Raw genomic sequence first — 21,439 nt, forward strand, 5'->3', positions numbered from 1 at the left:
TATACTTGAGATTGGCCGCAGTATGATTTCATGCCATAAAGCCTCTAGAACATACTCACAAAACATTCTACAAAAGTGATTCACAGACTTGCTTGTTTTCCTATAAATACATATTTTCTTCTTGATGGATTTTATTCCGCCCCCAAATTTAACTGCATAGAAAAGGAAATGAGCTTGTATCATCCTCCTGCGAAGGAACAGGCCCCCCAAAGAGAGCTTCCCTTTTTTCAGCTTCTGCTGCACAGTGGATTAAAATGAATATCAAAATTGGGGAGAGAAGTCCAAGGTGTTGTGCATGTGTGAGGAGGAGGGGCATTTTCCTAGTTGCAGGCAGAGACAGAAATGAAAGCCCTGTTTCTGTGGACCAGCAGTGAATGTGGTTCTATGTCAATGCCAATGCTGGACAGTGTCCTTCATTACAAGCAGGAGTCAGAGCAAGAGTCCCTCGTGGGCAGAGAAGGCCAACAGAGAGGCCTGGAGTGGATTTTGAGGAGGGGGGGTGCGGGCAGTAGAAAGCCAGAAAATGTCCCTGAATTTGGAACAGCAGTAAAGAGTCATTGTAAGTCCGTCATTTAGCCTGTGGGAAACTGAGTCCAGGAAAAGGAGGGACTTGCTTATAATCTATGGGTGGCAAAACTAAAACCATTCTCTATTCTGAGTTCCATGACCTCCTTAACTTTTATACTGGAGAAACAAGGTGTCTGTGTGGGGATTGAGCTGGGGCACTACGGGGAAGGTAGCGAAACCCACAGCAGGTTGACTAGGAACCCTGCAGCAAGCAGTACTGTAGCTGGGTTATGCAGAAATCTAGAATTTAAACTTTTTCTTTCTTTCTTTCTTTCTTTCTTTCTTTCTTTCTTTCTTTCTTTCTTTCTTCTTTCTTTCTTTCTTTTCTTTCTTTCTTTCGAGAAAGAGCACACAATCACGAGTGGAGGGTGGGGGCACAGAGGGAGAGGGAGAGGGATAGAGAGAACCTTAAGCAGACTCCATGCTCAGCAAGGGCCCAACATGGGGCTTGATCTCATGACCCTGAGATCATGACTTGAGCCACCACCAAGACTGAGACACTTAACCAAATGAGCCACCTCGGCACTTCCCACCAGCCCCATTTCAAAACCTCATGTGTATTTTATACTTGCAGCACATCTCAATTCACAATTAGCTACATTTCAGGTGTTCAATAGCCACACACGGCTAGTGGCTACCACATAGACAAGTGGCTACCGTTGCCTCTCTCACTGACAAAAGTTACTCCAACGGAAATACCAATTTCTCCATGCTATAGCCATCCCGACCTGCCTCAGGCCCTTTCCTTTCCGAATTTAAAATTAAAAGTGCTTCCACTTTTGTCCTAATTCTATCCCAACATTCCTCCATTAGTCTTCAAGTAATCATCACTGAGGGCCTACCCCGTGCTGAGTATTTGTGTTAACTTGTGAGGATGAAAGATAAATAAGGCATAGACCCTGACTTCCAGGAGCTCTCAGCTTCATGGGAAATGAAGGCACATATAAGGGAATTGGCTGAAGGCTTTATGTACATCCATACAAAAGGATGCTGAAGAAGGACTTTCTGGGGTTCCAAGAAGCATTCACATATATGGGACATTTGTGTTGAGTTTTAAGGGATGAGGAAAAATTGTGGAAGGGCAAGAAAAGGTGTTGAAGCTACAGAGAAAAGCATATTCAAGACAAAATATGGCAATTTACATGCTTAGAAAGAGTAAGTGTCTCACAGGGCAAGGAGGGGCTGGATGCAGCTGGCGGAGCAAGTGGTCCTCTACTGCTCCCTGCCACACAACCGCTGTCAGGTTGTCATCTGAGCAGGGAAATCCTGGGGCCGGTTGTGCCACAGACTGGAGAGGACAAAGAAGTAAGGAAAGCCTGAACGATGGAATAAGTGAGTTAAGGGGCCCTATGTCTAGAAAGGAGGGGATGTGAGCACCTAAGGGAATGAAAGGAATTGAAGAGCACTGTTTTCTGAAGAGTCTTGAGATGAGGCTTGAGGGGGGAGGCTGGACAAAGGGCCTAAGAGTTAAGGCTTTCCAGGTGCAAACTCACTAGGCTAGGGTTCTTGGGGCCACTAGCCTAGAATATGCGCCAGACCATTACAGACTGTTGTGATCCAAGAGAATAAATGGCCTCTTTCCCTGAAGAATTAATGGGGCTACTATGGCTTAACTTAGGCAGGAGACAGTCCAGCCAAATGGCTTCCCCGATTGGTAGGTAAGTCACACCTCTGAGACGCAGCAGGTGCTGGGCAGTACGTGGCCAGCTCTGTCAGAGGACATGGCGGCTTATCTGACCTTGGGTTTCCTGGAAGAAGACTCTGGGGTTGTCAGGTGAGAAGAGGGCAACAACAGGATGCTCCTGTTGAATGTGAGCAATGAGCAGGAGCCTCTGAGGTCCTACGGCAAAGCTGAGGTAGGGAGCTGAAATGGCTCGAAGCTAGTAAGCGGCAGAGCCAAGAACAGCACCAAAGCCAGTGAGGTCAGTACAACAGGTGTCGTGGAGACTGTTTATCCTGACAGCAAACCCAAGTGGAAAAGGAGAAAGCAAGGCTGAAGACACACCTGGCAACACAAATGGCTTTGCTAGCTAAAGAAATTAAGTTTAGTAGCGATAAATGAGGTACTCACATGGTGAAATATCCACAAAGTTGGGGTCGATATTATGCAGCAGCTCCATTCTGGGGGACGGGCTTCCTTCGCTAGAAGAGAATTTTTTACAAAACGTTAGTTTCCTCTCAAATTAATATGATGACTTTCATCCCTTCCTTGTACTTCCAGGAAATAACAAACTTGCCAGTTAACAATTTTGTCACAAATTCAGAGATCTCTAAAATCTATAGTTGGTGCATCTTTAATTCATCATTATTTGTCTACATTATAGATAGTAATGAGTGAACATCTGTCAGTGTCACACATACGACAATTTAAAAATAAGAATCCTTTGACCCTTTGCAATAAACGATGTGGCTGTATTTATACATGACCATTCTTCACAAAGGGGAAATGAGAACTCAAGTCATTCTGTGTAGACTTAACATCCACCATTCACAGGGAGATGAGGAAAGAACAACTACCAGGCTGGCGGCATCAATACTACAATTACAACCTACATTAGTGGTGAAAGGAAACTTAGGGATCACAGTCCAACTTTTTATGAGTAAAGAGACACAAAGTTATTGGCCAAATATTAGATCATATGACTCTCAAAATGGTGTTCTTAAGAAAATTGGGAGTATCGGGGCGCCTGGATGGCTCAGTCGGTTAAGTATCCGACTCTTGGTTTTGGCTCAGGTCATGATCTCACAGTCATGGGACTGAGTCCTGCGTTGGGCTCTAAGCTCAGTGAGGAGTCTCCTTCAGTTTCTCTTTCCCTCTCCCTCCCACCCACTCTCTCTCTTAAATAAATAAAATCTTAAAAAAAAAATTGAGAGCATTAGTATCACCACATATACGTGAGATGTGCATGGTTTTGCTAGTACAGACCCAGACTTATGTAAAAAACAATTTCAACTGTTGGGAGAGTCCTAAGGACTGCCTGATAACCCAACTAAAGGCTGGAAAGTACTGTTAACACTGTAAGATTTGTATACACCTGAAAAACCATTAAGGACCCTGATGTAACCAAGAGGACATGTTTTCAGGCAACCCAATACCCACATTTAAAATTACACGTAGTTGTCTACGGCAGTAGCTTGGGATTTCAAGGTCCATAAAATTTCAAAAAATCTGGGTTGTGATTAGCAATGTTGTTTTTGCCAAGTAAAACAAATTTTTAAATAAAGCTTAACTAATTAAAAAAATCCCAAACTTCCACTACCATCATCATTATATTATAAAATAAAGATAATCTTTTTTTAAGGGGGGGCAGAGCACAGAGAGAGAGAGAAACTTAGCAGGCTCCACGCCCAGTGTGGAGCCCAACTTGGGGCTCAATCTCCCAACCTTGAGATCATGAACTGAGCTGAAATCGAGTTAGACGCTTAACCGACTTAGCTGCCCGGGCACCCCTAAAATAAAGATTATAACAGCAAAAATGGTAAGAAGAATATGATCTCAGAAAAACACGACAGCTCTTCAAATTGGATGTATTTAACTTTAGTATTCTATCAGATGTCCTGGTTCTCTCTACTCCATAAAACTTGCTAACTAGAGAAAGGGAGGGAAATACACAGGGATGCCTCTAGTCCTGGGGGCACAGGAGGCAGCACTGTTGGGGAGGGGGGGCATATTTCCCAGGACTCTTCTCATTTTCTTCGAGGCAACTATCTGATTGTCCTGGAGACTGTCAACCAGTCCAAAATGACAGGATTTGTTTCCAGAAGCTCTGAAACCAAGAAGGGATGATTAGCAAACAAAATGGTGAATGTGAGAAAATCTAAACAAGCTGATGATGTCTAATTTGTGGGTTTAATGTAAACAGAGTTAAAATAGCAAGTAAGTCAGAAGGGGAAATCAGAATGAATGCATTTTATAAAGTCTTCATATTGTTCAGAAGTTATCACTATTGATGAAATTTAGATTTAGCTAAGTAAAATTTGCATGTTAAAATTTTAAGGTAACTTAAAATAAAGATAGAATTTTTCTGGACTACAGAAAAACAAAACAAAATTCATTCAATTCAAAGGAATACCTCAAAACTTCAGGGCTAAAATATAGTACATAATCCATTGTCCTTAAAAAGCATGTTCACTGGAATATCCCAAAGCATTAGGCACAGTTAAATAAAGGATTTAAAAAAATATTTATTTATTCATGAAAGACACAGAGAGAAGGGCAGAGACATAGGCAGAGGGAGAAGCAGGCTCCATGGAGGGAGCCCAACGTGGGACTCGATTCTGGGACCCCAGGATCCTGCCCTGAGCCAAAGGCAGATGCTCAACCACTGAGCCACCCAGGCATCCCATAAAGGATATTCTTCTAATGAATTTTTTAAAAAAGATTTTTTAAATTTATTTATTCATGAGAGACATAGAAAAAGAGAGAGGCAGAGACACAGGCAGAGGGAGAAGCAGGCTCCATGGAGGGAGCCCGACGTGGGATTCAATCCCGGGACTCCAGGATCATGCCCTGGGCTGAAGGCAGGCGCTAAACCACTGAGCCACCCAGGGATCCCCTCTTCTAATGACTTATAAAAAGAAAGAGTTTCTCTGTTATGATATTCATTCATTTATATTTTTTGCTTTATTCAAAAGAGCCACAGATATTTCAAAATAAGGACACTTAAAAGAAGAGATGACATTTGGAATACTAGAGTCCATGAGTAATCCTGGTGATGGATTATTTGCTGGGAAAATCTTCACAAGCAGACTCACCATGATGCAAACAGGAACAAAAACAACAACATATAAAAAAAAAAAAAACAACCAGTTCTCTTAAGTATGTTGTGATACTACTTCTTATTTTTTTATTATTTATTTATTTTGTGATATTACTTTTTAGAATGTAGTAATCAGAATATTTGGATAAGGATGTGGTTAAGGATATGAGGCAAGAAGGAAGACACAGTATGTGATTAGTGATTAAAACAATGACTAAAAGCCCTTAGTCACTCCAGGTTATTAAATAAATCAAGGAAACCAAGTGTACTTGAATAAAATACCATAAATCTCAGGTTACTCCACCTCAAAATATAAAAAGTTGTTAAAATCTTGGATAAGCCCATGTACCATTCCCTGGAGCTAGCCTTTTGGAAAATGATGGATTTTAGAAATATTTCTGGATGGATTTTTTAGAACAATGCATACCTACATGGGAAGTAATTATGGAAATATGGGAAAATATACACTAAACTGTTATCTGGAGTGGACAGAGGGGTAGGGTAAGATTATAGAGGGCTTTCGACTTCTACAAGTAGCATTATTATTGTAATCAAGAAAAATTTAAGACTTTTAATTAATATTTTAATTAAAATTAATATTTTATTTATTTTCTTTAGGGGGAGCAGAGGGAGAGAGACTCTTAAGCAGGCTATGCACTCAGGGCTCCATCCCATGACCCTGGGATCACCACTGGGGCTGAAATCAAGAGTTGTTCTCTCAACTGACTGAGCCACCCAGGTGTCCCAAAATTTAAGATTTTTTTTTTAAAGGAGTATATAATTTGTAAAAATTTAAGGTCCCACAAACACAAAATTTAAAAATATAACAAGGGGAAAGCTTGGATATTTTACAGAGTTTAGGAACTTAAAGAGAGGAAAACTATCCATACTAGGATGTGCATGTAGTATTTAAATACGTTAACCTTGGAGTGTAATTGCATTCTAACCACTCAGAAACTATCGCCCTGAATGGGGGTGTAACTCCCTCAGGAGTTGGACAACTCTGTAAGTTCAAGAACAGAATTGCCTCGGGAACCTGGTGGCTCCATCTGCTAAGCAACAGGACTCTTGATCTCAGGGTTCAAGCTCAGGTGTTGGGCTCATGCTAGGAGTGGAGGGAAAAAAAAAAAAAAAAAGAACAGGATTGCCTTTACCGAAAGGGAGAAAATGTCCTATTAGGTCACAAGGTTCTCAAATCTCACTACTAAAGCCTTTTACTTTTCTTTCAGTAAAGGTTACAGGGTCTCAAAGCCCGAGGTGGAAGGGATGAAGAAAGGGATGGTGGGGAGGAAGGGGAGGAGGAAGGAGGAGGAAACGGCAGGGGAGGAGGAAGAAGCGGGGAAGGCCTGTGGGTTCCTTTAAGCTCTGTGCTGCACCAAGTCCCCCCCCCCCCAGATCCACCTGGGGAGCTGCAGAAATCCCATACACAGTGGGCTGCGCAGCGGGGGGGGGGGGCACTGACTGCTGCTGGGGGCATGTGCACTCAGGTGGGGGGGGGACAGGACCACAGGGGAGGGGCTGCTGGGGCTGTGAGGGGGGCAGGGGCTGAAGGGGGATCTCAAAGACCACCAGCTCCCCAGTACTGCGTCGGGAATCTCGGAGAGTCCTGATTGCCAAGTGACCAGCCAAGGGCAGGGAGACGATGGTCATTGGAGAGCGGTGGCCCATTACTGGTGACACCTGAAGGGAAGCATAAACACCCCGACCCCACTCAGCTCCCCTTGTCGAGGTAGGAATTCAGTTTCCCAGGGCTGAGGAACTGAATACCAGCACTCTGGCTATTGGGAAAAAATATCCACCACCCTGATAATAAGCTAACATTCTCTTTATAGACTAAAAGTTCAACAGGAAGGCACCTATTTTCAATGCAGTTTAAGAACTCACAAATCCGCAGTCACCTAAATTTGAGGAGTCTCCAGTGATCATACAAAAGGTTTGTATCTGGATGGAAAAATGCTTAGTCTTTTTTTATCTTTTCCTTTTCCTGTGTCTTTTTAAAAAATTTATTTATTTATTTATTAGAGAGAGAGAGAGAGAGAGAGAGAGAGAGAGAGAAAATGAGTGATGGGGAGAGAGACAGGGAGAGTGAGAAGCAAACTATTCAATGCACAATACACGACTGGGTCCCAGGACCCAGGATCGTGACCTGAGCCAAAGGCAGACCTTAACCACTGAGCCCCCCAGGTGCCCCCCTGTGTTTTTTAGAGCAAACCTTCTGTGGTCATACTGCCATTCCTCTACACCCCTGGACATTTTTGTCACCAATAATCTTTATTTTTTATGCATGCTCTTCCATGTTTTTACATATTTATTTTTTTAACTATCATCTCTTCTCTTCACCATTAAATGTCCCCAAACAGTATTGTTACACCAGTTCTTCTCACTTTGCCTCGCATTAGAATCACTTTGCCTCGCATTAGAATCACCTAGGTGGCCCAGGGATCAGGATCCAGGATCGAGTCCCGCGTTGGGTTCTGCATGGAGCCTGCTTCTCCCTCCGCCTGTATCTCTGCCTCTCTCTCTGTGTCTCTAGTGAATAAATAAAATCTTAAAAAAAAAAAAAAAAGAATTGCCTGAGGAGTTTTTCAAATCCAGATGCTCAGGGCACCTGGCTGGCTCAGTCAGTGGAACATGAGACTCTTGATCTTGGGGTTGTGGGTTCGAGTCCCACATTGGGTATAGAGATTACTTAAAAATAAAATATTAGGGATCCCTGGGTGGCGCAGCGGTTTGGCGCCTGCCTTTGGCCCAGGGCGCGATCCTGGAGACCCGGGATCGAATCCCACGTCGGGCTCCTGGTGCATGGAGTTTGCTTCTCCCTCTGCCTATGTCTCTGCCTCTCTCTCTCTCTCTCTGTGACTATCATAAATAAATAAATAAAAATTTTAAAAAAATAATAAAAAAATAAAATATTAAAAAAATAAGATAAAATCCAAATGCTCAGGCTGTCCCTCATAACAGAAAGGTCATCAGGGGTAGAACCCAGGTGTTCATATTGTTTTAAACTCCCAGGTGAATCTGATATGCAGCTTAGAGGCACCTGGTTGTGACCACTGCTCTGGAGCACAGCTGTTCACTTTCAGGTACTACTACTAGGTCACCAGGAGACTTTTTTTTTTTTTTTTTTTTGAGAGAGGCAGAGACAGAGAAAGAGCATACATGCAGAGGATCATGAGCTGGGGTAGAGGCAGAGGGAGAGGGAGCATCCTAAGCAGGCTCCAGCCTCAACTCTGAGCCTGACAGCCAGATCATGACCTGAGCCAAAATCCAGCGTCTCACACTCAACCAACTGAGCCACCCAGGCAACCCACTAGAAGGTCTTGTTAAACTGTGGATTCTGATTTCCTTGAGCTGGTGAAGCCAGGAATCTCTAACAGGTTCCGGGTAGTACTGTTGCTGCTGCTCTGAGGACCACACTTTAAGTACCAATATTAGAGGAGGTCTCCTGGATTCCTCTTACATGGGACCAGAACTCTTTTGAAGTTTCCTAAATTAGAAACTCATTTAGTTTAGACCTTCTTCTAGAGCAGTGATTCTTCACCTTCTACACAAAGCACTCACCCGGGGAGCTCTGAAAACTACTGACGCCATAAGAGAGTGTTCTCGTTGACATGCACTTCAGCCTGGGCATGCAGATGTATCAAAGCACCCATGCTAATTTTCTTAAAATTAACTTTATTAAAATACAATTTACAAATGATACAATTCACCCACTTAAAGCGTAGACTTAAGTGTTTTTAGTATATTCAGAGTTGTACGACCATCAACACAATTTAATTTTAAACTATTTTTAATTTTAAACTATTTTTCTCCCCTGCTGAAAACTGTGCACCCACTAGCAACTACCCTTCAGTTCGTCTCTCCCTACCCTCCTTGCAGCCCAAGGCAATCACTATTCTACAGTGCTCCTACAGATTTGCCTATGTTAGATATTCATATAAATGAAATCATAGAGGGGCACCTGGGTGGCTCAGTCCATTAAGCAGGTAAGTATCTGTCTTTGGCTCAGGTCCTGGGATCAAGCCCTGCATCAGGCTTCCTGCTCAGTGGGAGCCTGCCTCACCCTGTCCCTCTGCCCCTGCTTGTGTTCCCTCTTGCTCCTCTCTCTCAAATAAGTAAATAAAATCTTTATAAAAATGGAATCATAGACTATGTGGTCTTTCGTGATGGTTTCCTTCACTTAGCATAACATTTTCGTGGTTCACCCACATTGCAGCATCTATCAAGTACTTCATTCCTTTATATGGCTGAATAATATTTCATTGTAAGAATATAACATGTTTTCTTCATCCATATTCATCAGGGGACAGACATTTGGATTGTTTCCTCATTTTGACTACTCTGAATAATGTTGTTATGTGTGTATGTTTGCATACAAGTTTTTGTACAGAAGCTTGTTTTCATTTCTCTTGGATATATACTGAGCAGTGGGTTTGCTGGCTCATATGGTAATCCTATATTTAACCTTTTAAGGACTTGCAGAACTGTTTTCCAAAGCACCTGTACCATTTACACTGTCACTGACTGTGAGCATTCCAATATCTCCACATGCTCATCATCACTTGTTAATGGTCGTCTTCTTGATTATAGCGATTTTTAGTTGGTATGAAGTGGTATCTCACTGCAGTTTTATGTTTTCATCTTCATGTGAATATTGACTACCTGTACAGCTGCTTTGGAGAAATACCTATTCAGATACTTTGCTCATTTAATTGGGCCATTTGTCCTTTTATAATTGGGTTGCATTTATTCTGGATGTAATTCCCATATCAGGTGCATGTTTTGTTCATATTTTCTCTAATTCTCTGCGTTGTCTTTTTGCTTTCTTTATAGTATCATTTGCAGAACAAAAGTTTAAAATTTTGATGTGGTACAACTTATCTATTTTTCCTTTTGTTGCTTTTGGTGTTTTATCTATAAAACCACTGCTTAATCCAGGGTCACAAAGATTTACTCCGATCTTTTCTTTTAGGAAGGTTATAATTTTAGTTCTTACATTTAGGTCTCTCATGATTAAAAAAAAAGATTTATTTATTTAAAAGAGAGAGAGAAAACAAGGAGAGGGGGAATCCTGAAGTAAGCTCCCTACTGAGTGTGGACCCTGGTGAGGAGCTCAATTCAAGGCCCCGAGATCATGACCCAAGCCTAAACCAAGAGTCGGCTGCCCAATCCTCTGAGTCACACAGGCACCTTGGGTCTCTGATCCATTTTCAGTTAGTTTTTGTGTGTGCTGTGAGGCAGGGATCCAATTTCATTCTTTGGCATTAGATATCCAGTTATCCCAGTACCATTTATTGAGACTATTCTTTCCCAATTGAACTACCTTGGTACCCTGTCACAAATGCAGCTGATTCTGACACACAGCTCAGGGTGAGAATCACTAGTCTTGAGCCTTGTTATATGAAGTCAACACATTTGATTAAATGTTCTAAATTCTTGATTTTCTTCCATAGAGGAAAAGATGAGTGACTAGCTTCCAGGACACTTACATAATGAGCCCATGTAGATGATAATGGCTTGCCCTTGAAAGGAAGTTCTAGTTCCTCAGAAAGTATCTTAAGGAAACCATTGATAACCTCCTACAATCAAGTCCCTTTAATAGGCCCCTGTATAGAGATAAAAGTACTTTGAACACATCTCTTTTTGCATATGATACAATTTCTTCCTCAAAGGTATGGGTACCGAAGTGAGATGGAAAAAAAAGTGCTTTGCATGGTCATGACAGTTTTCAGCAGTATTAACTGTGTAATTACCACAAGCTTACAAATAAACAATGGCCTCATCAAACTCATACATGCTTATGGGACTGACTATCGCTATATTATAACATGTGTTGACTTCTATCTTCTCTATGTATCTATGCATTTACAGGTAACGCTACAAACATTGTAGCATTTCACGATTATTTGTAAATTGTACTGTTCCAAAGTTTTATTTCCATACAACCAAAGTACTAGAAAGTGGATGCTATCAATTGTTTCAGTAGTTTCTGGTCCTCCTCCCGACCAGTTCTGAAGGCCTCACTCTCTCAGATGCAGTCCTGCACTGTCTTTAAGGGCACAGCCTTTCAGGGTCTGCATCTCAGGTCTACACGGTTATATAAACTAGAGCTTTTTGTTCACCAGCAGAATGTGGATAAAAGAACCTACTTACACAATTGTTAGGAGAGTTAAATGAGGCAGCATACATAAAGCACACATAAACTTGGAATATGATGCATGCTAAATAAGCTGGTAGCTTAAAAACACCCTTTATATTGCAAAATGTGGATACTGATTCTGCAGACATGGAAACAACAGAACCACAATTACAAGACTATAATCTGAGATACAGATATAAGAATAATATGGAGATACAATGGAACATTATATTCCCATTCTTTCTTCTTGCTGGCAAGAATTCCCCTTATGAGGGATGCCTGGGTGGCTCAGCGGTTGAGCGTCTGCCTTTAGCTCAGGTGATTCCAGGGTTCCGGGATCAAGTCCCACATCGGGCTCTCTGCATGGAGCCTGCTTCTCCCTCTGCTGTGTCTCTGCTCTCTCTGTGTCTCTCATGAATGAATGAATGAATGAATAAATAAATAAATAAATAAATAAATAAATCTTTTTAAAAAAAGAATTCCCCTTATGAAATACACTGGTGTATATAACATTAATTTCAAAGACATATTACAATATTCTCTCCCATGTGAAAGTCTCATTTTAGAAAAGTATTAGTGTCAAATATAGCGAAGTCACAGTCTACTAATCATGAAATGCATATAAAAAAGATATGTTGTCATCTGTTATCTAGGGATTTTCCCTATTTTTCAGATTAAGCATATGGTATAGTTTGCTGTACAAACAACACTATCTTCATTAGCCTGTTGATCCCATTTGTGAAATTTAAATCTCTGAATGACTAATGATGTTCATGGGAAATGATTTTCCAATAATCACACAAGTCCCTGCAATGACCTCACTTTATTATGGCAAAGTAGTGTCTGCTTTTACTCTGGCAAATGTTTGGGCTCTCTAAATAGTTTCTTAAGGTAGGCACCTGTGGGACTGTTCAAGGATCCTTACTGCACAATGCTCACTACCCACCCCAGCTTATGTGAATGACTATGGCAGTAAGTAGTCAAAGAATTATGTAAAGAAAAGGAACTCTAATGTGTTGTTCACATTGACAGAGACCCATCTCTAAACCTGGCATGTTTCATCCATGTCCATAACCACCAAACTGGAATTATTTTGAGGTTTCTTTGTTTTGGCCAGGCTAGTTTGAATAACAGTAGCTAGCATTTATAGAGCATTTATTATGTGCCATATGCCATTTTAAATGATCTATGTATATTATCACGTTTAATCATTGACACTCTGACACAGACACAATCTAGACACAGTGCAGTTAAGTGACTTGAAAGATCGTGTAGTTGAGCAGGTGAAGGAACTGGGTTTGAAACTCAGGCAGAGTTTCTGACTCCTGAATTCCTCACTTTTAACCACTATGCTAAATTGTCTCCTTAGCAGGATGTAGATGTGGCCTCAATATCTCCTTGAATGTTTATATTTCCATTCATTCAGCTTATTTTCAAGGCTCTATTACCAAATATCTCTATTAACTTCAAATGCCCCTATTCATGAGAGAATCACTTTCTCCATCTTCTTCTCTTAAAAACTTATATAAAATGGTACACAGTTAATTATCTTTGATGACATTTTAGTATTGTTTTAATTCACCTCAAATTGCATATTCTCTGGATTAGCTTTAAAAATAACAGGGCAAGAAGAGACTGATCAGTGACTAGTTTTCAATATTCTATAAATATTTTCTAAAAGTCTACAGTTTCAGACACTGAGATCACAGCACTGTCCATTTATAAATAGAGTTTCCAGTTTTTGACTTTCATTTTCCAACTAGTTGAAGGGTGGGGCAGTAAAATATTTCCCATAAATAAATATAATGCTATTACATTCCATCCTCATTTTACCATTAGCTGCTAACCATCTGTCATAAAAAAGACACACTCTGAAAAGCAGTATCAAATTTTTAGAAACAGGGATCCCTGGGTGGCGCTGCGGTTTGGCGCCTGCCTTTGGCCCAGGGCGCGATCCTGGAGACCCAGGATCGAATCCCACATCGGGCTCCCGGTGCATGGAGCCTGCTTCTCCCTCCTCCTGTGTCTCTGCCTCTCTCTCTCTCTCTGTGTGTGTGTGTGTGTAACTATCATAAATAAATAAAAATTTAAAAAAATTTTTAGAAACAGAAATAGCTATGATGATATTTTCTGAGATGAAAAATTTTGAAAAAGAAAAAAAGTTACTGATTAAAAAATTCAAGAAACACCCAGAGTAAAGTCCATCCTGTTACCTCTTTGTGAGCATCGTCATTATTGTTTCCATCTTCACCTCAAGCTACTGAGTCATGACCATGTCCCAGGCATTGTGCTAGGTGTTTTATACATATTCTTTCACTAAATCCGCACATAAGTGTCTATTAGGTAGGTACTACTAATGTTACCTCCTGCACATGAGGAAACTACTGCTTACAGATGTTAAGTAACTTGTCCAAGGTCACATAAATAACAAATGGAGGAGATAAGATTTGAACTAGCTCTAACCGCAGAGTTCACATTTTTAGCCATTACATAGCAGACCCTTGAACAATGTTAGGGTGAGGGGTGCTGACTCCCCATGCAGTCAAAAATCCATGTACAGGGGCGCCTGGGGGCTCACTGGTTGAGCGACTGCCTTTGACTCAGGACGTGATCCTGGGGTCCTGGGATCAGGTCCTACATCAGGTTCCCTGCAAGGGAGACTGCTTCTCCCTCTGCCTGTGTCTCTGCCACTTTCTCTATGTCTCTCATGAATAAATAAATAAAATATTTTTTTAAAAAAGAAATCTATGTACAAGTTTTGACTCCCTCAAAACTTAACTATTAATAGTTTACTATTGACCAGACCCTTACCAGTATAACAATCGATTAACACATATTTTGTATGTTAGGTGTATTGTATATTGTATTCTTACAATCAAGGAAACTAGAAAAAAGAAATGTTATTAAGAAAATCATAAGGAAAATACATTTATTGTACTGTACTATATTTATATTATAAAATCTGTGTATAAGTGGACCCAACACAGCTCACATCCATGTTGCTCAAGGGTCAATGGTACCACTGAAATTCCTGGCAGGATTTCTTTTCCTTGTTATCTGGGTCCAGGTGATATAAGGTTTGTGTAAATCCCATGCTCCTTGAAAAGCCATTTTAACATGCAAACATAACCATGAATAAAGAGTTTAGGCATGGGAATTATAAGATTTTGACTAAATTTGGTTAGGAAATACATAACTTAAATTCATTTGATATAGTGTTATATACAGAAAGATTATTTTCATGGACATTTTTATTAAGAAATCTTATTAAATTTTTAAAGTAGGCTACTTGAGAAATAAGTAATATTACTAAGAATAACTGAATCACTCCCCTAAATATATCTTTTCCTATTCATTACTGAAAAATAATTTGTAGAACTTCTGGGTTAGTATCTGGGCAAACCAGCAGGGCCTAATATGCCTTTCTTCCAATTTCCATGATAATACCCATAAAGAATTACAAAAAAATGAAAACTGGCAAGAGCACTGGAAACTAAAGAGAAGACCAGATGCCAAAGTCTCCAGGGGATTTTCACTAATGCCAATGCTGAAGAGATTAACAACATATTCTTGGATTCTAGCATAAAAATCAAAACCTGATCCCAAAGAAAACAGAAAAAAGATGGATTTGCTTTGTCCACCTCTAGCTCTGGGACTCAGAGATCGCACTAAAGAAAAAATGGGCAATGATCTTCCATTAGCTGTCTTCAGAACTGGCCCATCATGTTTTTCCTCCCTCACTCCCAGTTACATCCCTCCCTATGTCCACCCAGGCAGCAAACACTAGATTACATGAAAGGAAACAGAAGACATGAGGCATAATATATAGCATTCTTGCATGTGAAGTTTTTTCCTAACAAGAAAAAAAAATCCAAATCTGAACAAACCCCTAGAGGGCTACATACTGTGGACTTAGGGTAGAAGCTCTTTTTTTTTTTTTTAAGATTTTATTTATTTATTTATTTATTTATTTGAGACAGAAAGAGCACAAGTGGGGGGGGGTAGGGGCAGAGGGAGAAGCAGACTCCCCACTGAACAGGGAGCCCCACACAGGGCTCGATCCCAGGACCCCGAGATCATGACCTAAGCTGAAGGCAGACATAACCAATTGAGCATCCCAGAGTTCCAGAGTAGAAACTCCTTTATTAAAAAGGTTGGTAAAGTAGATAAAAAAAATAACACATCATTCCTTAAATATTTTGCTTTAACTTAAAAACATATATATTCACTTGGCATTCTTTGAATGCGGCTACTGGTTAGAATTCCCTGCCATCCTTATTTCATCAACCATACTTATAATGCTTCTTTATAGTTTCTAGGGCTGTTTTTCTTTTCTTTCCTTTAAAATTTTAAATTTAAGTTTAATTTATTTAACACATACTGTATTATTAGTTTCAGGAGTAGAATGTAGTGATTCCTCAGTTGCACATAATACCCTGGAGCTGTTTTTCTTAAACTGGAGGAAGAGCCTAAGAACATGTGAGTTTCCAGATTTCTAGAGAATAATGGTGGCCATTTAATTTTAAACTCACCACATATTCTCCTTAGAAGCCATATTGAAAAGGAAAGAAAGTGGGGGTGCCTGGGTGGCTCAGTCAGTTAGGCATCTGACTTTGGCTCAGGTCATGATCTCAGGGTCCTGGGATAGAGCCCCACAGTGGGCTCTCTGCTCAGCGGGGAGTCTGCTTTTCCCCCACTGTCTCTGCCTCCCTCTGTCTCTCCCCCTGCTTGTTCTGTCTCTCTCAAATAAATAAAATCTTAAAAAAAAAAAAAAAAAGGAAACGAAAGAAAGTAAAATCATCCAATGCTTAAGCCTACAACATAAGTGGGAGCCAGAACATGTTTAAATTTCAGGTAGCTGTGAGGAAATAATCATCTGAGACCCGAAGAGTCAGTGCTAGTGACAATCAGGGCAGAGTCAGGCTGGCATCATGCAAAAGAGAGTGAGGGAGCACAAGAGGGAAGGGACTCATGAGGACTGCACCTGGTAAAATAAACCCTAGAAAAAGAGGGCTCCACCCTGAGTGATGAAATGGATCAGAGGACCGGCCTCAGAGGAGTCAAAAGGAAGGGCTTAGACGCTGCACAGGACAAGAGTGGCAGTCTCAGGAAGATACCAATTCTTACAGGAACAGGTGAAGAACAGGTGTCTTTTGGAGAGTGAATGATAAAAGGGGAAAAAGGAAGAGGCAAAAAATCAGAGTCCTACTGAAACAACCTAGTATCACAGAATCACAAGAAGGCAGACTAGAAAATAGGGGCAACATTTATTTTAAAAAGTGCACTTCAGGGGCATTTGGGTGGCTAGTGGTTGAATGTCTGCCTTCAGCTCAGGTCATGATCCCCAGGTCCTGGGATCAAGTCCCTCATCCCCTGGGGGGAGCCTGCTTCTCCCTCTGCCTGTGTCTCTGCCTCTCTCTCTGTGTCTCTCATGAATAAATATATAAAATCTTTTTTAAAAATGCACTTCACTATAGCAGTATAAGAAGGTGTTCTTGAATTAAGAAATAAATTAAACCATCAAAATCCCACCCCCATAGATTGCCTGCTATTACAGGTCCAGGAAATGCTGACATATGAAAATGTGAACAACAAAAAAGAACCCAGCATCTAAACAAAGTTACCACAGCATTTAAAAAAATAGGAGATGAGAATTCAAAACTTATGGCAAATGAAAACATTGCCCCTATTATGACAAAAAAAAAAACCCACAAAGCAAAAGAAAACTGTTACACAATATTTCAACGTGAATTAAATATAATTAAATCAGCATCTGTCAATATGAATAAAAAAATTTAAAACTCTGACACTAAACTAAGGAAAGAAACTGAAAGAAAATACAAAGTCTCAGAAATGAAGGAACAGTATATATAACTGAAAGTATATGAGGCATATAGAGAATAAAAATGAAAAGAGAGGGATCCCTGGGTGGCGTAGCGGTTTGGCGCCTGCCTTTGGCCCGGGGCGCGATCCTGGAGACCCGGGATCGAGTCCCACGTCGGGCTCCCGGTGCGTGGAGCCTGCTTCTCCCTCTGCCTGTGTCTCTGCCTCTCTCTCTCTCTCTGTATGACTATCATAAATAAAAAAAAAAAAAAAAAAAAAAAAAGAAAGAAAGAAAAATGAAAAGAGAAAAGATAATTCAGAATAAAGAAAAGGGATCAGAGAGAAACAAATAAAAGATATGTAAATAAGATTCAATAATATTCATAAATATGATTGCAGTCCCTGAAGAAACAAAAAAGAGTGAAATATAATAAAAATAAAAATCTTCTGAACCTCCATTCAAAAAAAACAAATCACTTGAAAAAAATAAAATCATGTTGATATTAAATGCATCAACAGAATCATAAAAAATAAAAAAAATGGGGTAACATCTCCAAAAGATTCAAGGAAAGAGAGTGAGACAAGAATTTTATATCAGTTGAACTGTTTTTCAATTATCAAGGTTATAGAAAATACTTTAATAAATATGAAAGAATTCAAAGAATCCTGAGAATTCTATTAAAGAACCAATTCCTCCAACTAAGATAATAAAGAACATTTCAGAAATGGAGAAGTGGTTAGCATGGAATATATTAGTATAGATCTAAGATTAAAACAAAATTATGAATAAGGAAAGAAGAACAGTTATCTATAAATTATACGCTTTGGCAGAAAGAATACAACTAAGAATAAAACTGGAAGAGACACATGAAAGGGTGGAGTTGAATACGCTAGTAAATTTCTTTATAGGTAATAAGGAATCAAAGATGCCCATTTGAAGCTAACAAACCAAAAGGAAAAAAGGAGGACTAAGAGAATCATATACAGATTCTCCTTGACTTGTAATGGGAGTATGTCCCAATAAACCCATTTTAAGTTGAAAATACAATAAGGTGAAAATGCATTTAATTACACTCTACCTATGGAACATCATAGCTTGGCCTACCTCAAATATGCTCAGAATACTTACATTAGCCTTCAGTGGGGCGGATCATTAATGCAAGACTATTTTATAATGAAGTGTTAAATGCCTCATGTAATTTAAGAAATACTGTACTGCAAGTGAAAAATGTAACGGTTGTCAACATATCGGTTGTTTACCCTCATGATTGTGTGGGCTGACTAGGAGCTATGGTTTGCTGCTCAGCATCGCAGGAGAGCATCATATTGCATTTTACTAGTCAGGGAAAAGATCAAAAGTCAAACTTTGAAGTACAGTTTCTATTGAATGTGTATCAATTTTGTACTATCATAAAAACTCATAAATCAGGGACAGTCTGTAAAGATATTAGGATAAAGGTGAGCACTAGAATAAAATGTAAATCATTCTAAATATATTAAAGGAACTAAAAAAATCAAAGATCAAAGATGAGAGTAAATATAACATAAAACAATATGATAAAACTAGGAATAAAAATACCGGCCATTGCAATATATATAAACTCATCTACTAAAATAAAATATTTTCTTTTTTTTTTAAAGATTTATTTATTTATTCATGAGAGGCACACATAGAGAGAGCAAGGTAGAGACAGAGGCAGAGGGAGAAGCAGGCTCCATGCAGGGACTATATCACCAAGAAAAACCTAACACTATACCTAACAACCACAAAATACACATACTTTTCAAGTTCATATGGCAGAGACACCAAGAAAGATCATACGTAGAGCCAAGGCCAAAATGAAAAGAACTCAGTAATATATATTCTGACAACAGAATTAAACAAAAAAATCAGTAACTACAGAAAACCTAACATATTTGTATATTAAGCAACATACTTCCAAATACTTGGTCAAAGAAGAGATCATTTGCCCCACCCCTACTGTTAAACTTACCACTAATTTTAATGTCAATTTTACTTTGTCAGATATCAAGATTATAAATAAACTCAGCTTTCTTTTTGTTTGCAGGCAAATCCTTGCTGTAATGGTAATCACCATTGCAGAAGACAATAAAGCAATGTCTATAGACTCTTGGAAGAGAAGAAATTTGGCAAGATTTGTCAGATTATTATTTAAGTGCAAAGGCTAATAAATATTTCATATGGAAAGATTTATTTAAAAAGGACTCCTGGGGATCCCTGGGTGGCGCAGCGGTTTAGCGCCTGCCTTTGGCCCAGGGCGCGATCCTGGAGACCCGGGATCGAATCCCACGTTGGGCTCCCGGTGCATGGAGCCTGCTTCTCCCTCTGCCTGTGTCTCTGCCTCTCTCTCTCTCTCTGTGTGTGTGTGACTATCATAAATAAATAAAAAATTAAAAACAAAACAAAACAAAAACCCCCCCTCCTTATCATATATGTACCACTACTGAAAATTACTTTAATTTTTTTTTTTTTTATGATAGTCACAGAGAGAGAAAGGGAGAGGCAGAGACACAGGCAGAGGGAGAAGCAGGCTCCATGCACCGGGAGCCCGACGCGGGACTCGATCCCGGATCTCCAGGATCGCGCCCTGGGCCAAAGGCAGGCGCCAAACCGCTGCGCCACCCAGGGATCCCCTGAAAATTACTTTAAAATATGGAGCAACCGGGCAGCCTGGGTGGCTCAGCAGTTTAGTGCCGCCTTCAGCCCAGGGCGTGATCTTGAACACCCGGGATCTAATCCCACGTCAGGCTCCCTGCATGGAGCCTGCTTCTCTCTCTGCCTGTGTCTCTGCCTCTCTCTCTCTCTCCCTCTCTCTCTCTGTGTGTGTGTCTCTCATGAATAAATAAATAAAAATTTTAAAAAATAAAATAAAATAAGGGCAGCCCGGGTGGCGCAGCGGTTTAGCATCTGCCTTCAGCCCAGGGTGTGATCCTGAAGACCCGGGATAGAGTCCCATATCGGGTTCCCTGCATGGAGCCTGCTTCTCCCTCTGCCTGTGACTCTGCCTGTCTCTCTCTGTGTCTGTCATGAATAAATAAATAAAATCTTTAAAAAAAATAAAAATAAAATAAAATAAAATAAATAAATAAAATAAAATATGGAGCAACCGATCAGAAGAGTAATTAAAATTAGGAACTGAAGAATGGCAAAGCTATATAATAAAAGGCGGTTGGTAACATTAAAGATAATTAAACATATAGATCAACATATATAATTTCTCTATTATGTGATAACACTGAATGCAGAAGAAAAGCTTTGAAGAGTTGTAAGATTTATAATATCACGTCTCAGAAGGCTGGGTCTATGATCCCAGATTAAATTAACAAGCATTTGAAAGTGGAAAATAAGCAGGAAAATATTGATCAAGAAAGGAAAGGCACAATAAAATTTTCTTTGAGTATGTCTGCCTCCAAACAAGACGGAGTAGCATGCAGGGTGGATTTAACCTCCTACCTAAAACAACCTAAGGAAAAACAGACAGGGGCGCCTGGGGTGGCTCAGTCAGTTAGGCATCTGCCTTTGGCTCAGGTCATGATCCCAGGGTCCTAGGATTGAGTCCCACATGGGGCTCCCTACTCAGTGGGGAGCCTGCTTCTCACTCTCCCTCTATTCCTCCCCCCTGCTCGTGTGCTCACTCTCTTTCTCAAATAAATAAATAAATAAATAAATAAATAAATAAGTAAGTAAATAAATGAAATCTTAAAGAAAAAAAAGGAATATGTAAAACAATAGTTTTCAAAACAAGGAATATCAGGCAAAGGACAGTGATCTCTAAGGGGTAGGAGACAAAGGAGTTGAGTCTTATTGGTACCCTAGCTTACTACCTTGAGAGAGTTTTCAGACCTTGGTGCACAGAAGGGGAACTGAGGCATAGCCCAGTGGACTCCCTGAGTTGAGGAGGTAGCGCTAAGGGTCCAGACAGACCAAGGGATCGAAAAGTTCATAGAGTGGAGTACCAGAGAAGAGAAAGCTGCCCAGAAAGAGATTTGCAGAGGGTCCCTTAAACTATTTAGCTGAGCACCAAACAGATGTATGCAAGGGAATTACTTCAAACTGGGAAAAGAACCATCTGAAGAGATGAGAGGGAACAGTGGGCCAGTAGTCACAGAGTTGGGGACAGCACATGCT

At 40.1% G+C, this 21,439-nt stretch overlaps 1 protein-coding gene across 2 annotated transcripts in view; it reads right to left on the reverse strand.

Annotated features, from left to right (window-relative positions):
• ARSB (arylsulfatase B) overlaps positions 1 to 21,439 on the reverse strand; it is a 171,395-nt gene that overhangs the window by 59,456 nt on the left and 90,500 nt on the right. Inside the window, exons 6-7 of one of the 2 annotated variants that reach the window (XM_055342324.1) lie at positions 2,639 to 2,709; positions 1,720 to 1,855 (exon numbers count right to left, since the gene is read on the reverse strand). In XM_055342324.1, coding sequence (XP_055198299.1) covers positions 1,815 to 1,855; positions 2,639 to 2,709 — 112 coding nt within the window. In that variant the 3' untranslated portion in view covers positions 1,720 to 1,814. Of the gene's footprint in view, positions 1 to 1,719; positions 1,856 to 2,638; positions 2,710 to 21,439 lie in introns of those variants that run through there. The other variant, XM_055342323.1, reaches the window with a different exon arrangement.

The sequence above is a fragment of the Nyctereutes procyonoides genome, unplaced genomic scaffold, assembly GCF_905146905.1.
Source record: "Nyctereutes procyonoides isolate TBG_1078 unplaced genomic scaffold, NYPRO_anot_genome, whole genome shotgun sequence".
NCBI lineage: Eukaryota > Metazoa > Chordata > Mammalia > Carnivora > Canidae > Nyctereutes > Nyctereutes procyonoides.